Source organism: Mirounga leonina, unplaced genomic scaffold (genome assembly GCF_011800145.1).
Source record: "Mirounga leonina isolate KUSES-001 unplaced genomic scaffold, KU_Mleo_1.0 Mir_154, whole genome shotgun sequence".
In the NCBI taxonomy this organism is placed as follows: domain Eukaryota; kingdom Metazoa; phylum Chordata; class Mammalia; order Carnivora; family Phocidae; genus Mirounga; species Mirounga leonina.
The window spans coordinates 274,090-291,679 of NW_023270389.1; the positions used below are offsets into that span (position 1 = coordinate 274,090).

The window sequence follows — 17,590 nt, forward strand, 5'->3', positions numbered from 1 at the left end:
CTGGGCATTCCTTCCCCATTACTCCCCTCTTGTCTACACATCCTACTTCCAAACCCCATTCAAAGGTGGCCTGGCTCCCAGGGAGGAGGCTCAGCTCAGGGCAGGGACGGCCCCAACCAGACGGTATTGCACATTCTCTGTTCCTTACTTTTAATCTCAAGTGACAGGCTTGGGCACCTGGTACCTCCGAGCTGGGGGAGGGGAGACATAACAGAAATGGCACTTCATCATGGTGGGCGGGGTGGAAGAGGCTAGACAGACATGCCACAAGGCAAGATGACTTGGGCGTGCGGGGGGGGGGGGGGGGGGGGGGGGGGGGGGGGGGGGGGGGAGGAGAAGCTTCCAAATTAGTGGAAGAGAGAAAAGCAAAACCAAACGATTTATCCAGTGCTTTCAAAGCACAGAGGGTAAAGAAAAGATGTAAGAATATATCTTTATATATATATATATAATTTTAAAATAATCCCAGACCCAGTTTCATAACCCCCCTCCCTCTCCCACCACTTACAGTCAGGGGTACCATATTCCCCCTGGAAAATACTCCAAACAGCCCCATCATTATCTGTTACTAGCATCTAGCTTCAGATCACTTCACCACTGGGGGAGCCCAGACACAGGGTGTATCTCTGCTCCTTTATTAAGTGCTCAATGAATTTGGGGGAAGGGAGGAAAGAAAAAACCCAGGGAGGCCCGCAGGGCTCTGGGGTACGGAGAGGGGGGTACTGAGCCTGATCCCAACTCCTCCACCCCCCCAACCCCCAAACTTTATGGGGAGGGTGTGCAGTTTGTGTGTGTGTGTGTGTTAATTTTAAAAGTGCCTTCTTACTTTAAAAAAGTTATTTAATTTCTTAACATAAAAGTGGGAGAATTTTTCCAGGTGGCTTTCAAGGGCAAACTCCAGTCCTCACACCTCTCTGCTCCGAGTAACCCTTCCCCCCTTCCCCGCACTCTGGCAGCTTCTAGAGCTGCACAGGCAGGTGAGTGAACATTACAGGAGAGCAGAAACCCCCACCTTGAAGGGGCTTCCCTTACCTCAAACCAGCCTGGTCCCCGCCCCCCGCCCCCAGGGTGTGGGCAGATAGATGGGATGCTAACCTCCCCTGACCCCAGAACAGCAACATTGCACAATTCAGTTCATTCTCTACATTAGTAGCACTTAAGAAAAAGCTGAAAACAACACAAAAGGAAAATTAAGAGAGTTCTGGGGGGTGGGGTGGGGGGGCGACAACAGCTACTTTGCACAGAGGTGCAGAGCTGGTTTTAACGAGAGGTGTCTGGTTCTGGCAGTGGGTGCTGCACTCAGTGCCGGACTCCAGGCTGGTCAGGCCTCCCTGCCCTCCCCTCCTGGCACCTGGCACCCAGGGTGGAGGGAAAGACAGATGGGGTCTCACCTGCTGGGAGACAAAGCCCTCCGTCTCTCCGCCCCCACCCCCAGTCTATCCCTTCCCTCCTCTGTCTCACTTCTAGGACACGGTTACAACGGGGCTGCTCTTCCCTCTTGCCAGGAGCAGATCAGGATTAAAAAGGCAGGGGGGAGGGGCAGAATTTTACAAAGAAAATAAGATGAAATAATTTTGGGCTAGTTGACCTGGAAGAGACTTCCACCTCCACTGGGACCAGGAGAGCATCCAGGAGGCCAAGACCAGCCTCCGTTCCTCTTGGCTTGTCCTCGTATGTCCCTGTCCCCTTCTCTGTGGATTAAAGCTTCTCCCTCCAGGATCTTTCCCCTCATTCTTAGAGCCCAACTTCAGCTGAACACTGCCTCCCAGACTGTCCAGACCAGAGACACCCAGGGCTGACGTCCTCTCTTTGATGCCAACACCCCACCCCAGGTTAAGTGCATTAAAAATTTCTGCCCCCAACACTCCCAGTCCTGTCCCATTGGGGAGCCCCCTGCAATGCTCCTGTCATTTATCTGAATATCATCTGTGTTTAAAAAAAAAAAAAAAAAGACAAAAAAGAAAAATATTGAGGGAAAATAAAAAGGTTTAACCGTCCACTGAACAAAGGGAGGACACACAACATCATTAAAAATGACAATAATTATAGCATAAAAACTTTAGAAACACGCGTCAGAGGGCTTAGATGTCTCCCCAGGACCTCACTCCGACCTCCACCGGAGGCGAGGAGCACCTCACTGTGAGTGGAAACCGCAGAGAAGATGAGGCAGCAGGACCGCAGTGGTGAGAGAGGGAGGGGGGCGGCGGGGCCGGCGCGTCCTGTGGGCCTCTAGGGCGGTGTCTGCTGTCCGTGTCTCTGCGTCTCTCTGCGTCTCTGCGTCTCTGTTCTCCGTGGTGGGCACCGGCACAGGCACTGCATGCGACGGAAGTTGGGGGCGATGGGAGAGGAGGGGTGAAGGGTTCGAGACTGGGCAGCGTGAGTGGACGGGCGTTATTTCTGCCCGCTGATGGACTGCGCTATAGACCGGGGAGGGATCATGTCTAAAAGGTACTCCCGCTGCCGGTCTGCCAAACTGGGAGCTTTGTGTCCTCCAATGCCGGTGTTCAAGTATGCGATGTTGACACCTGGACCCAGGAGACAAAAGCAGGGTGGGTGGGTGGGGGGCAGGCATTAGAAGAGGCGGAACCTTCTGGACTGCGCCAGCCAGGGGCGCGGAGCTGGAGCTGGGGAGGAGGCAGCAGACGCCGTCTGCACCTGTCCAGACTCAGCCAAGCTCTATGTCGGCGATCAACTGCCCCTCTGCACCCCAGCTTTAGGGAACAAGGTCTTCTTGACACTTCGGTCCTACCCGGAGTATAATAAGCACAGTCTTGATGGGATGGGACAGTCAGAGGGAACAGTGGCGAGAGGGCATTAACCAAGGCAAAGAGATGCACTCACGGAATCTGCTCTGGGTTTGGGGCTGCCGACTGTGAAGAAGCATCCCTCCATCATTCAAACAGCACCCTGCTCTTCTCGCCAAGAGATCAGCAACCACACGCCCACCAACAGGGCGCACCAGACAGCGAACTGGTAATGGCAGGGACTGGGCCGTTTTCACTACCAAAACCCTAGTGTGCTGTGTCTTGAATGTATTATGAATTTGGCCAACACTTGCCAAATAACAGAGTGAAGGGAGGGGGCCTAAAGAGAGAGCAGAAACAGAAGAAGCAGCTGTTCGCCCAGGGAGCTGGTCCCATCAGCCCTTCTTACCTGGCATCCCGAGGAGGCCACCGGGCACAGAGAGCTGGGGCGCCTGCGCAAAGTTGGAAAGCATGGAACGGGCAGAGGTGGGTATGCCACGCTGGAGGCTGCTCTGGGGCTGGGGAGCCTGCAAGGGCGAGCAGACGGCGGATCACAATGTTGCCGCCACCGAAGGGACAAGGGGGAGGGAAGGGTATGGGAGCCCAGAAGTGCAGAATGACTTCCCGCCGAAAAAGGACAAGATGGGACCAACGGCTGACGAGCCCTCCCAGAGAACCTCACCTGCCGAAGCGTATGATGTCTCATTATGGTGTCTTGTTTACTGACACTGGACACGGCGGGAGCCGCAGTGGGGGAGAGGGCTGCCTGCTGCTGGAGTCGCTGTTCGATTTCCTGTCGGGAGTCATCAGGTCAACTTGGCGGGACAGCACTCCATTTCCTACCCAGAAAACCTAGAGGTCTTCTTATCTCTAACGCTGCCAGCGAGGAGGAGGGATATGGAAACAGCAAGAGTTGGGCGGGGCAGGTGCGCTAAGATCTCTGGGCTCAAGCAGCCAACACTGCTTCGCTGATTCGGGGATCCGTCTGCCCAGGAAAGCTGGTGCTCAGACGCGGGCAGGAGAGGTCTGGGTGGTGGCAACCAGCTGACTGAAGCGCTGAATGCCGACGAGTTTACTGAGGTTTTAGTTTGGACTCTCGTCTACCCATTTTCCAGAAGATCCGTGATGCTACCCAAAGGGGTCTGATGAGTGGGGGGTGGAGACAGGACAGAGGAGAAGGATCCAAGCCTCCCAACACATCTTCCCCTCTCCCAGGTGTTCTCACTCCGCTAACACTACAGGGCAGGTCTGCTCACTCCGCGCCACTCCTCTTCCCTGGGCCGTGTCACAGTTCACTCCCTCCACTGTCATTCCCTTGCCAAACACGGACTAGAGAGATTCTGTCTCTCCAAGAGGTTCAGGTATAAATCCCTCCCGCCAGAATCCATTTGACTGAGGAGGAAATGAAGTGGAGTGAATGGAGGGACTTCGTTGGTGCCGCTAGGGATGGAAAGCCACATCTCAGCCTTCTGTCCCTCCCCACCCCGGACCACTCTGTCGTTGCGCTCTTGCCCAACCAGAGACAGTCAAATGGAAATGGGAAGACAGAACAGAACGGTAAGCAGACAAACAGGGAACCTGGGCCTTGAGGCACCAGGAGCCTAGGTCGTCGGGGACTGTGGGGATCACACAGACAACTCCACTAAACTAGAAAGAACCACCTTTTGGGAAAACCCAACCTGAGCAGGTGGCTGGTGAGAAGTCAGAATTCTTACCTGTTCCTGCTGTAGGGCTTTAACAAAAGCATTTTTCAGCCGGTTGGTGTGTTCAGCCTTCAGAGCCTTCTTCTGATTGGAGGTCATACACTGCTCACACAGAATCTTACCATTCTTCTCCTGCTTCCAGTGGGGGGTGAAATCTGTGCGGCACTGGGCACAGACAAAGGGTTCAACCCGCAGGAGTGAAGCACAGCTCTTGCCTAGATGCCAACAAAAAGAATCATCAGGGCTTTCACATTTCCCCACCTCCTGTTTCTTCATCAAATCAATTTTTCAGAAGGTTATTCTGCTGAAGTAAGAAGGAGACTCTACAATTTAGAAAATACTTTTATTTCATTCAATTGTAACAACGTCACCTTAGGGAACTCAGAGCACAGCACCCCATTTACAGACGAGGAAGCCAAGTCTGAGAAGCGTGGCTGCTCATGACAAAGCTGGCCCAAGAACCCACGCTCCCTGACTTCCTCGTCCACCAGCGAGACGGAAACCTGCTTCATTCAGAGGACACCGGATCCATCCAACTCCGCCAACACTTTTGCTTCACAGCATCTTTTTACGTCAGATTGCACTTACCCCCAGCCCAGACAGTCACAATTTTTAGTTATCAGTGTCTGAATCACTCACTTTGTGATCTGTTTAGAGCCAATACTTTCACAGGCACTTTCCTCTACTGTCAGGTGTCCCCCTAGGTCCCCATGTTTGGAAATTCAGGCTTAGTAACTTCTGTTAGTGTTAATACTTCACAGTTTGGTTCAGGGCTGGTTCACAGCTTTTATGTGGTCATAGTCATCTCCTTCAGTAAGTCTATTTTCTCAACTGTAAGTACTCAAACGGCAGGGACTGAACATAATAATGTAGCACAATGCCACATAAACACAGACATTAACAAGTGTTCTAGTCACCAAATTATGCATACATCATGCTAGGCACCACTGAAAAGAACTGAACAATATACTGCAAAAACTATACAACATACAGAAAATACAATAAAAATATGAAGAAGCCTAAGCTACACACACACACAAAAAGCGTTTCTGCTATGTTGCTCCCGAACAGCCTCTGAATAACGAAGGAGAGGTGGTTTGGCAAGAGTAAGGAGAGGTTACTTGTCAATCAGGCTTGGCAGCCTCTTGCTCAGATAAAAGACTGACCAGAGGAAGTAGCCTCACCTTGGCTGTCGATGACACTCTGTACAACTTCTTCCAAGCCCACCATGTAGATGAACTCGCTATTGGCTGCACTAGGCAGGAAGTGAAGCAAGGGAGCGGGAGGTTTAGGGGGTGGAATCTCCAGGAGTGTCTTTTCCAGCTGTTTGCGAAGAGCCAATTTGGCTGCAGCCTGGGAGTTGGCAGCATCGGTCATGGCGCTGGGGCTAGGAAGTGGTGAGGACACTCTGTTCACGGTCCCTGGCTGGATGTGGGAGGCAAGGTTCATATAGATGGCAGAGGATGCTGTGCGCTGGCAGGGAACAGAAGAACTCGACTGCTGGAATGCAGGGAGCACAGGGGTCAGTGATGGGATGTGGGAGCAAGGACCAAGTCTTGCTTTCATGGCAGAAAACATTATCTGAGCCTCGTCTGGACTGCTTAGCTTTCCCAAAACTCAGGAAAAGATAGGAGGTGTCCAACCTCAATGAAAAAGATCTCCAGCACACAGGAAAGGAGAATGATAGTGGCTAGGACTGACAACTGCTGAAAGGAAAACAAGGGGATGCTCTCTGTCCTCTGTCCTTATGCCTCTTCTTCCCCGGGCCCCTGCCTTCTTCCAGGCAGGTGTCAGGCTCACCGCTGCCCTGCTGTACAGACTCCCTTTGTCCACTCCTGTCCTCAGGGAACTCCCCAGTGCTGTCAATTCAAGCTCCACCAAAACTACCCTGGGTTGTCCTACAGCTTCTCTATGTCCAAACCCCTAAACACTATGGTCCTTTCAACAGGGAGAGCAATAAAAGACTTCTCTGTTTCCACACGAGGGCTCTCTTACCGGCTGGTAGTTGATGGCAGGATTCATGTTGGGTGTTGTGGTGCGTACAAGGCCTGGCTTGGGTGGGCCCCGCTGACCCTGTAGCTGGGCTGGGTTTGGTGCAATAACACGTTGAGACATTAACATATGTGGGAGGGTGGTAGTGGTCGCTGAACGGATGACACTGTGACCCTGAAGGGGGAGAAGAGGAAAAGAAGTAGTCATAGCTGGTAAAATGCCCCACCAAAATGCTAATGAGGTAACACTGTCTGTAACACACAGCTGAGTGGAAACACAGAGTTGGTAATTTTGTCTAATGATCTACGGAATAAATGTACCATCAGTGTAAATCCTGATTAGTGGTAGGAATTCCCTTATACCTTGGTATAAGCTATCTAACCCTAGATGGAAAAGGGCTAAGCTAGAAACATCCGGATAAGAAAAACCACAATGGGAAGATAAGGATTATTCACCCTACTATGCCACCTAGTACCACACACCAAGTCATGCCAGGAGGGACCCAGGACTGAGTAAAAGCATCCCCACTATGGCCAGGTTCTTCTATAATTGTCACAAAAGTCCCAAACCAGAGATGGGAGAGACAGGGCTCTCTGACACAAAGACCCCAAGGCGGGTCACATACCTGTAATGTTCTCAGACTCTGTGGTTCAACCCCTTGGGCTCCAGGCCGGGAGGGAAGCTTGGACAGGCCCTGCTGTCCCCCATGGGCAGGAGACGGCTGAACGATGGATGCTGCATTCTGCACAACTGGGGTCTGAGAGAGAGAAAAGACAATGAAACAGAGGCAGAAATCTGGAACACTCCCAGACTTTTAAAATTCCTTGTTGGGAGTAAAGCTTCTGTTGACCAAATGAAAAATGAGAAAAATGGAATCAAGGTTTTCTTGATTAAAGCCTAAGATTTAAAAAAAAAAAAAAAAAAAAAAAAAAAAATCACTATTCTTAGAAACTAAAAACCACAGAACCAGAGAAGAACGGGCCACCCAACTGAACCTACCTGGGGGAGTCCATTCTCAAACCCAGACCCATATTACTAGGGCGTGATACCTTCTGGACCACGTTCTCTTTCTGTAGCTGGCTCTGCCTCAGTTTCTTTAACAGCACCAGCCGGGCTTCCTCCAATCGCAGCTCATCCCTCAGCTGCTTGATGAGTTGCTGCCGTTCCTCCACACCTTTCCCCTAAGGAGACAGGAGGGCTAGCTATGGGAGCAGGCACCCAGCCAGAGTCCCTTCCTGCAAGATGATCTTTTCTTCTCGGTCTGAAATCATCTTCCACACCAAGCAGAAGCAGCACTGGGACTGGTATTTTTGTGTCCCTGGATTCCAGCACAGTGCTTGGTATTCAGCAGGTGCTCAAAAAATGCTTACAGAATCAAAGGAGAGACCACATATAAATCATAATCAACCAGATTTCTGGCAAAATAGAAGAATGGCCACAGGAAAACACTGCTTTCCTTTTTTAAAAAATACTTTATTTATTTGACAGAGAGAGACACAGCGAGGGAGGGAACACAAGCAGGGGGAGTGGGAGAGGGAGAAGTAGGATTCCCACGGAGCAGGGAGCCCAATGCGGGGCTCGATCCCAGGACCCCGGGATCATGACCTGAGCCGAAGGCAGACGCTTAACGGCTGAGCCACCCAGGCACCCGACACTGCTTTCCTTTAAAATAATGTTTCTGGATCTTCTTAAGCCAAGTTTCTTCTAGATATACATAAAAACTGAGGAATCCCTTCATATTATGAGAACCAGGATAGAGTTGTTCCAGCCAAGAGTTTATGTGACTTACGAAGTTTTGTTTTCATATTTTCCAAAGATGAGTTATACCGAATAAGCTCTGTCAAACTATCTTCTACACTTGATCTTAGCCAAAAGGCCAAGAAGTGATTGTCAAACTATCTTCTTCACTCCGCTCTAATTCCCTGTAAAAGTGCATGCCCTTGGGGTGCCTGGCTGGCTCAGTAGGTAGGTGGAACATGTAACTCTTGATCTTGGGGGTTGTAGGTTCGAGCCCCATGTTGGGTGTAGAGGTTACTTAAAAATAAAATCTTTAGGGGCGGGGCGTCTGGGTGGCTTGGTCGTTAAGCATCTGCCTTCGGCTCAGGTCATGATCCCAGGGTCCTGGGATCAAGCCCCACATCAGGCTCCTTGCTCAGCAGGGAGCCTGCTTCTCCCACTCCCACTCCCTCTACCTGTCGCTTCCTCTGCTTGTGCTTTCCCTCTGCCAAATAAATAAATAAAATCTTAAAAACAATCTTTAGGGGCATCTGGGTGGCTCAGTTGGTTGAGTATCCTACTCTTGATTTCAGCTCAGGTCATGATCTCAGGGTCGTGAGATAGAGCCCAGTGTTGGGCTCTGCATTCAGTGGGGAATCTGCCTGAGATTCTCTCTCTCCCTCTGCCCCTTCTCCCACTTGTGCTTTCTCTCTCAAATAAAAATAAATAAATCTTTAAAAAATAAAAAAAATTAAAAAATTAAAGGGCATGCCCTTGAGGTTGAGAATCACATAAAAAGTTTCATCAGTGGGTAATTACTTAGATTAAAAAAGTAAACTATAAAAACACAGAACTGGGACTCTTAAAATAGGAGGAGCAAAAAATGAAGATACTGTTTTCTCTTTCTTCTCGCTCTTTTTTTACCTTAAACATCTCTAGGTTGGCTGCTTTGAGTCTTTCTTCCATTCGGGAGCTGGAACGGGGACTGGAAGCCTCATTATCAGATAAAACAATGATGTCCGGGGAGGGAGTCAGCCTTCCTCGGTCTGGCTCACTAGACAAGAAAAAAATTAAGGTATTTCAACAGTGCAGGTTCACAGAAAAGTTAAAACTTTTTTTTCTACTGAAATTCAAGGGAACTTAGGTCTGTCCCAATTCACCCAGGGGATTCAAATCCTAGGATGAAGAAAATACCAAGACAGAAGTGGTGCTAAAGCCTCAGTCACGGTACTTTCCATTTAATTTCCTTGTGTAGGGACAAGACACACACACAGTGACTGGCTTCAGAAATGGGAATAAGAGGTGAGTGTTCTTATCATGTCGAGCTGAATCAAAATTCTGAATGTTTCCCCCTACATCTCACTCTCCTTTGGGTTGTCTCATTAGTCATGTAGAGGCTCAAGAAGGAAACCGCTCGCTGGAAGGGCAAAGGCGGGAGAGCTGAGGTATAGACAGTACAGTGCTAACAAGGATCCTAAGCTCACTATACCCATAACATGGTCCCGGCTATACAAGGATTTACGGAAGAGGAGGTTTTACGACAACCCTAACGGTAGCCTGTCCTTTCACGAGTTAAGGCAAAAGAAGGTCTGTTGTCAGCTGCTTGAAGGAATGGACAGTGCCAAGTCTACAGCCTTCGGGAGGACTGAAACTCCAAAACGCATCTACTTGCCAGACTTCCACTTAGCATCTTCCTTCAGCAAGAAACTGTCTAGAAACGACTTTGAAATCTAAATCTTCCACACTGGGTCCCTGTATTCCCAATCTTATTTATTAGACAATTATAGTTTTGGTCTTTTGGGGCTAGCCATAAAAGCATCATACCTGTTTTTCTAAGATGATAAAAAATGGCACTGAATTCTGGAGATTCTAATTGCCTCAGGTTCCCAAATCAATGACCACATCTTCTAACTCTCTGATTTCTTAACTCAAAGATATCTTCCCAGAACCTACTTCCTCAAGATCTTCAGTGTAGTTAGGAATACACAGATCTAAAGCAATTTTGTAGTTGTAACTTAAACATGAAACTCGAATCCCTAACACCCACAGAGCTTTAGTCCTGTGAGCCTCTCTACCATTTCTCTGGGTCTCTTCTCGGCTGTTGGGACATAGATACCTTTTGAACAGGGCACCCTGCCTAGATGGGGTGAGCATCCAATTTCTCAACAGGGTAAAACAGAGTTAGTAAAATCAAACAAATTTAGCTGAGAAGATAGAACAGAGGGACAGAGTGACATGTGTGACTATGCTGGGGACTATTCCATTTGTCTGGATTGCCCTACAACCACTGGTCACAGATGGCAAGCTGAGGATGTGACATTACAGAAAAAGAAGCCAGGAGAGGGAGAAGAGCCCATCTTTCTCTGACCCCAAGTTGCTGGAATGATGGTCAGACCTCACAGTGTTTGATTTTATTTTCTGGTGATTTCATTTTTCATTTCTATATTCCTTCATCCCTGTCTCCCATCCCTAACACTAACACAGATGACTAATTTTGAGACCTGATGGATTTCTAATTCTCCTTGGTTTCCGGTGTTTGTTTACATCAACAGTCCAAAGCTCCTTCCATTCTGGTCCTGGCTGTAATACATGCATCAATATTATCTCTAAGAATTCCTCCTTGCTCAAATGAATGCCACCCATTGCTGATGGACTGCCCAGCAACAAGACAGGTAGAGACATTCCTGGATGGAGACTGTGGAACCGAGCAGCACTTATGTATCTGAGAACAACCCTAACTAAATGATATTTTATTCCTGGATATAATCAGACCAGCACAGGCAAAGCAAAACCCAAGTCAAGTCTTGTTTCATTCTTCAACTGTTTTTTTACATCTGACTTGAGGTTCTGGTCTCATTAATTAAGCTTTCCGGGGACAGAAATTATTTTGCTGCTTTCCCAAATGTACATATAATTTACATTATTTGGTGTTCTTAAGTATGAAGCTTTACCTGTTGGAGATTACTAAAACCCTGAATTGTTGCTAACCTCACTTACGACCCAGACTGGCACATTCCCAAAAGCTATGTAACTTCTAATCCTCATTCCCGTTGTAAAAACAACTAAATAGAAAGTGGCCATGTTTCTCTAGCTTTCCAAAATATAAGCAAGCACTGGTTTCACACACCTTATTTCATATACATTGTAACCTGCCCAACTGATGGCAAAAAAAATTTAGGCAATTATGATGTGGCTATCATTGATGTCAGGGGCTCTTCATTCTTTCTGCTTTTAAATTGTCTTCTTTTATCCAGATAAAGACACTGTTGTTCTCCCTGCTGAACCATCTATCAATCCCGTTCGTTCTTATAAAAAGCTTGGGGCTAAGTGTAAATAACTGTCGGTATATCTGGTGAAAGGGGAGAAGAGTGGGAGGGGCCAATGGGGCCTATTTTTCCATGTAGAATGGGGATCTAGATAGTTTACATTAACCCTCTTTTCCTGGAGACCATTAAAAACAGTTCCCGGTTTCCAGAGGATCAAGTTTCAAGAGTTCATCCCTAAAATAAAGTGGACACTAAAGGATCATTCTCATGCCCTATCAGCTATATCTGAACTATTAATAAACTGAATGTTCTTAAAGATAGGGCTGTCTACACTGTGATTCACTGTCCCGGAAGTCGTCACCCTCAGCCAGTACCTTTCACTGTTTCAAGTACTCAGCCTTGACAAGGCACCAGAAAAAAATCCTGTGAAAACGTGTGCGTGTGAGAGTTTACACGCACAAGTGTGTGTGTATGTTTGTGTATGTAGAGGTTGAAGAGAGTGGCACAAAGCAAGAATGCAGAGAACTAGCACATGAAGACAATTTCCTTGTTCATGAAAGAGAAGCTGGGCCCATGCTTTTGGATGTAACAGAAGTGGGAACTCCGTAACAAACAGATTCTGAAACTCTCAGGTGACCTGAAGGAAAGTCTGCTGCCTTCCTAAAATGGCCCTAAGAGTGAAGCCCGCATCACCTCACTTCTAGCTCTGTGGTGCCTCCTTCATCCAGAAATGACCTTTGTCTTAAGGGTGTTAACTGTAAGATTCTCTGTGCTAAGCAGACAGATGAGGCACCAAGTTTCACTTGGAAGTGAGAGGAATTCACGGCCAAGCCAAGTGGCACACACACGTCTTCTTTCAAGAAGCACCTCCTCTCACTGGGTTCCATCCCATTTCCACAGGCTTAGTTTGGGAGGATACCCCACTGCAGGAGGCAGCTGAGCGGCGCCGTACCTCCGCCTTGCACTCATATCCACAGGCTCGTCACTGAGGTTTTCTTTGCCGGGCCTCCCGGCCGTCCTGTTGTCTCCGTGAGGCCTGAGACTCCCGTTGAGCTTCTCCTCATAGCCCTTGACTCCACTGCCATCCTGCTTGGTGGGCAACTCGGGTGGCACCTCAAGATTCGCCAGATCCTTCCGCTTGAGCAGTGCCAGCATCTTCAGGCGTTCCATGGCCTCATGCCCCTCCATTTTGAGTCGCTTAGCCAGGACATCATCTCGCTCATCCGCCGGGTCCAAGCTTCGCTTCAACAGGTTCAGGCGAAGAGCGTCTTCTGTCATTCTCTCCATGCTACGGAAAGGAAAGTAAAAGTGAGATCAGAACACAGCCCCTTCAACAGTCTGTAAGGAACTAGGGTGAATGGAAGAGGCCCTCAGAAGAACCACAGGGACCCCCGGCCGGCTCAGTCGGTAAAGCCTGCAACTCTTGATCTCAGGGTTGTGAGTTCAAGCCCCACATTGTGTGCAGAGCTTCCTTCAAAAAATAAAAAGTCATAGATACATGAAGTTCAAAGGCCACTGAGCTAACCTTCTACCTGTTCCCAGAACACCTACACTAAAGGAGATTTCTCCACTCAACTTCAGCAGTGGAAAGTAAACTTCAACTACTTTCTAGTCATCGAGAAATCTTCCTTACTATAGATTAACTGGATCACCACTACACTCACCTGGATGGTCCATTGAAAGCCTACATCTCTCAGAAAATAAACATTTTTTTGTGACTGGCTTTTTGTGTCTGTATGCTCCAAGTCAGATGCGTTGGTTTGTTGTTGGTTTTTTTTTAAAGATTTTATTTATTTGTCAGAGAGAGGGAGCGAGAGAGGGAACACAAGCAGGGGGAGTGGGAGAGGGAGAAGCAGGCTTCCCACGGAGCAGGGAGCCCGATGTGGGGCTCGATCCCAGGACCCTGGGATCATGACCTGAGCCGAAGGCAGACGCTTGATGACTGAGCCACCCAGGCGCCCACAGACTCAATATCTTAAGATACTTGGCTTTAGGGGGAGCCCAGCTGGCTCAGTTGGTAGAGCAGGTGACTCTTGATCTTGGGGTCGTGAGTTCAAGCCCACTGGGCATGGAGCCCACTTAGAAAAAAAAAAAAGATACTTGGCTTTAATGAAAGACTCAGGTGTTTAGGCTGATAAAAGGTAATACTTTCTCTACTTATGCAGCAAAATTATTAAAGGCAAGAAAATATCATTTTCCCTCTCACTTTGATTTTTTATGCTAACAAAATCTAAATGCAGAATTTCTTCCATACTTTTAAATCCAGGGCTGTTTTCCTGGTAGGAAACAGCAATGAGGCACTGGAAAGAACGTTTTTTGAGTCATAGAAACATAGGATCAAACTGCTAATTACTTTTATAAGCTCAAATATTTAATAAGTTACTTTACCTCCCTAAATCTCAATTTTATCTGTGAAAGTGGGGACTCAGAAGATGCTCAACAAAATTTAATTTCTATACCCTAGGGTTATGACTTCTATACCTAAGACATGAGATCAGACCCAATAATTCACAGACTCAAGTAGGAGGACAGAGAACACTACCAATGTTAACTGGTACTCTTGCAAAGAAAAATAGGTTTGTGTTTGAGGCATCTTCCTTCTTGTAGTGAGGAGTAAAATAAGAGCTATTTGATCCTTTCCTGGGACCAAAAAAAAAAAAAAATCCAACAAAAGGAAACAGACATTTTGGAGATCAGAAAAAAAGAAGCCAGATGTCTGAATTTTTGGGTAATGTTTCTTCTTTTCTTTCTTTTTATAGATTTTATTTATTTATTTGAGAGGGCAAGCACAAGTGGGGGGTGGGGGAGGGGCAGAGAGCAAGGGAGAAGCAGACTCCCAGCCGAGCAGGAAGCCCGATGCGGGACTTGATCCCAGGAACCTGAGATCATGACCTGAGCCAAAGGCAGATGCTTAACCGACTGAGCCACCCTGGCGTCCCTGGGCAATAGTTCTTAATTCTCTTTTTAAAAAGATTAGCTTTACTGAGATGTTAATTCACAGATCACAAAATCCACCTATTTAAAGCACACACTTTGGGGTGCCTGGATGGCTCAGCTGTTTTAAGTGGCCAACTTTTGATTTTGGCTCAGGTCCTGATCTCAGGGTCCTGGATGGAGCCCCACATTGGGCTCCACGCTCAGAGGGAAGTCTGCTTGAGGATTCTCTTCTCTCCCTTTCTCCCTCCCACGTCTCGTGTATGGGTGCTCTCAAATAAATGTTTAAAAAAAGTGCGCATTTTAATGGTTTTTTCTGTATTCAAAGAACTGTAATCATCACCACAATCAATATTAGAACATTATCATCTACCCCCTAAAAAACCCATACCCATTAGCAGTCTCTCTGCCCACATCTCTGTCCTCAACTAATTTAGTTTGTCTCTAAATTTGCTAATTTTGACTTTTTTTTTTTTTGAGAAGGAGGGGGAGAGACAGAGCAAGTGTGTGCGAGAGGGGGGAGGGGCAGGGAGAGAATTTTTTTTAAAAAATATTTTATTTATTTATTTATTTGACAGAGAGAGATAGAGACAATGAGAGAGGGAACACAAGCAGGGGGAGTGGGAGAGGGAGAAGCAGGCTCCCCACTGAGCAGGGAGCCCGATGTGGAGCTCAATCCCAGGACCCTGGGACCGTGACCTGAGCCGAAGGCGCCCCTGGAAGGCAGACGCTTAATGACTGAGCTACCAAGGCACCCCACAGGGAGAGAATCTTAAGCAGACCCCACGCCCAGCGCAGAGGGAGATGTGAGGCTTGATCTCATGACCCTGAGAGATCACGACCTGAACCGAAATCAAGAGTTGGATGCTTAACTGACTGAGCCACCCAGGCACCCCTGGACTTTTCACATAAATGGAACCATATAATATGTGTGGGTTTTTTTGTGACTGGTTTTCACTGAGCATCATGTTTTTAAGGTTCATTCATGTTTGTAGCCTGTTATTACTTTGTACCTTTTTATGTCCAAATGATATTCCATTTGTATAGATGTATTTTGTTTATCCATTTATCAACTGATGGACATTTGTTTTCTCCCCTACTTTTTGCTATTATGAACAATGCTGCTATGAACTTTTGTGTGCAAGTTTTTGTATGAACATGTTTTCAGTTCTCCTGTGTAAAGACCTGGGAGCGAACTGCTGGGCTGCATGGTAGCCCTTTGTTCAACACTTAGAAAAAGTGTTGGGCTGCTTTCCAAAGGGGCCCTACCATCTTACGTCACCACCAGCAGCACATGAGGTTCCAACTTCTCCATATCCTCTTAGTTTTAACAGCTTCAGATAGGAGACGTATTATAGAATATACAAACAGTCTTTAGCTACAGGTCCCCCTAAAGATCTGGTATTTTGAGTTATGTTATTTCTGAAGTGGTTTACTTCTGAAAAATACCCACAAGGTGGAAACTGGAAAGCTGAATGCTACAGAACATCAAAAGTGAAGTCCCAACTCCACAGTAACAGTGTTCCAGGGAACTTGATCAACATCTCATATTGATGGGCACCTGGATGGCTCAGTCAGTTAAGCATCTGCCTTCGGCTCAGGTCATGATCCCAGGGTCCTGGGATCGAGTCCCACATCCGGCGCTCTGCTCAGTGGGGAGTCTGCTTCTCCCTCTCCCTCTCAAATAAATAAATAAATAAAATCTTTAAAAAAACAAAACATCTCATACTGAGAGGTCCATTGGGAAGTTGCAGGTGGGAAAAGTCTGTTACTCAACTGATCATACACCTAGATGCAAAAAATACTCCAGAAAAGTACATAGCAAGATACATAAATGCAAATTAATATGGCACAGTGTTCCAAGTTTGGGGGCAAATTATATTCATGAGCACTGAAAATATATAACAAAGCAACAAAACTTCAATAACCTAGAGTTGAAGGGAGTCTGGGACGCCATCATCATCCCGGCTTCTCATATGGTTATACAAACAATTGAACACTGCTCAAATACCCCCCCCCCCATTATACTCCAATGAAATAAAACAGATACACTAGAAGTTGGGAGAAACCAGAAACATACTTTTTTTTAAACATATATATATATTTTTAAAGACTTTATTTGACAGAGAGAAACAGTGAGAGAGGGAACACAAGCAGGGGGAGTGGGAGAGGGAGAAGCAGGCTTCCCGTGGAGCAGGGAGCCCGATGCGGGGCTCGATCCCAGGATCCTGGGTCCGTGACCTGAGCTGAAGGGAGAAGCTTAACGACTGAGCCACCCAGGTGCCCCGGAAACAGATATTTGAATGTCTAAGGTAAGTAATTTTCCCCAAGAGATGCCTTGAGAACTCTGACCAAATTTTCCTTGCTTTTTACTGATCTAGCCATTCTGCCTCAAAATCCAATAAAACATGGGTGAATCTTGAAAATAACATGCAAAGTGAAGTAAGTCACACGCAGAAGGACAAATATTTTATGGTTCCACTTACATGAGGTACCTAGAATAGGCAAATTCACAGAGACAGAAAGTAGGTTAGAGGCTACCCGTGACTGCAAGTGGAGACAGGGCAGTGAGGAGCTATTATTTAATGGGAACAGAATCTCTGGGATGAAGAAAAAGTTCTTGGTGGCACCTGGGTGGCTCAGTCAGCTAAGCGTCTGCCTTCGGCTCAGGTCATGATCTCGGGGTCCTGGGATCAAGTCCCACATCAGGGGCCTGCTTCTCCCTCTCCCTGCCACTCCCCGTGCTTGTGCTCTGTGTCAAGTAAATAAATAAAATCTCCAAAAAAAAAAAAAAAAAAAAAAATCACAAACATAGACTTAAAATTATACTCCAATAAAGCTGTGAAAAAAGGGGCACCTGGGTGGCTCGGTCGTTAAGCGTCTGCCTTCAGCTCAGGTCATGATCCCAAGGTCCTGGGATCGAGCCCCGAATCAGGCTCCCTGCTCGGTGGGAAGCCTGCTTCTCCCTCTCCCTCTGCCTGCCTACTTGTGCTCTGTCTGTGTCAAATAAATAAAATCTTAAAAAAAAAAGCTGTGAAAATAATACTCAATGTAAATTTATCACACAAAAATTCTTCTCCAAAAAAGCAAAACAAAAATTCTGCAAAATCAGGGTGCCTGGCTGGCTCCGTCAGTAGAGCATGTGTTGCTTCATCAATCTCAGGGTCGTGAGTTCAAGCCCCATATTCAGTGTGGAGCCCGCTTAAAATAAAACTTTAAAAATTCTATAAAATAA

General features: G+C 47.2%; 1 protein-coding gene across 3 annotated transcripts in view; it reads right to left on the reverse strand.

Annotated features, from left to right (window-relative positions):
• Nucleotides 1-305: 305 nt before the first annotated feature.
• The window catches only part of GATAD2B (GATA zinc finger domain containing 2B), a 91,420-nt gene continuing 74,135 nt past the window's right edge, over nt 306-17,590 (reverse strand). For all 3 annotated transcript variants that reach the window (XM_035009635.1, XM_035009634.1, XM_035009636.1), the window contains exons 2-11: nt 12,374-12,709; nt 9,080-9,209; nt 7,489-7,620; nt 7,065-7,196; nt 6,443-6,613; nt 5,632-5,947; nt 4,460-4,662; nt 3,427-3,537; nt 3,154-3,271; nt 306-2,525 (exon numbers count right to left, since the gene is read on the reverse strand). In XM_035009635.1, the coding sequence (XP_034865526.1) occupies nt 2,392-2,525; nt 3,154-3,271; nt 3,427-3,537; nt 4,460-4,662; nt 5,632-5,947; nt 6,443-6,613; nt 7,065-7,196; nt 7,489-7,620; nt 9,080-9,209; nt 12,374-12,708 (1,782 nt within the window). In that variant the 5' untranslated portion in view covers nt 12,709 and the 3' untranslated portion in view covers nt 306-2,391. The remainder of the gene's footprint in view (nt 2,526-3,153; nt 3,272-3,426; nt 3,538-4,459; nt 4,663-5,631; nt 5,948-6,442; nt 6,614-7,064; nt 7,197-7,488; nt 7,621-9,079; nt 9,210-12,373; nt 12,710-17,590) is intronic.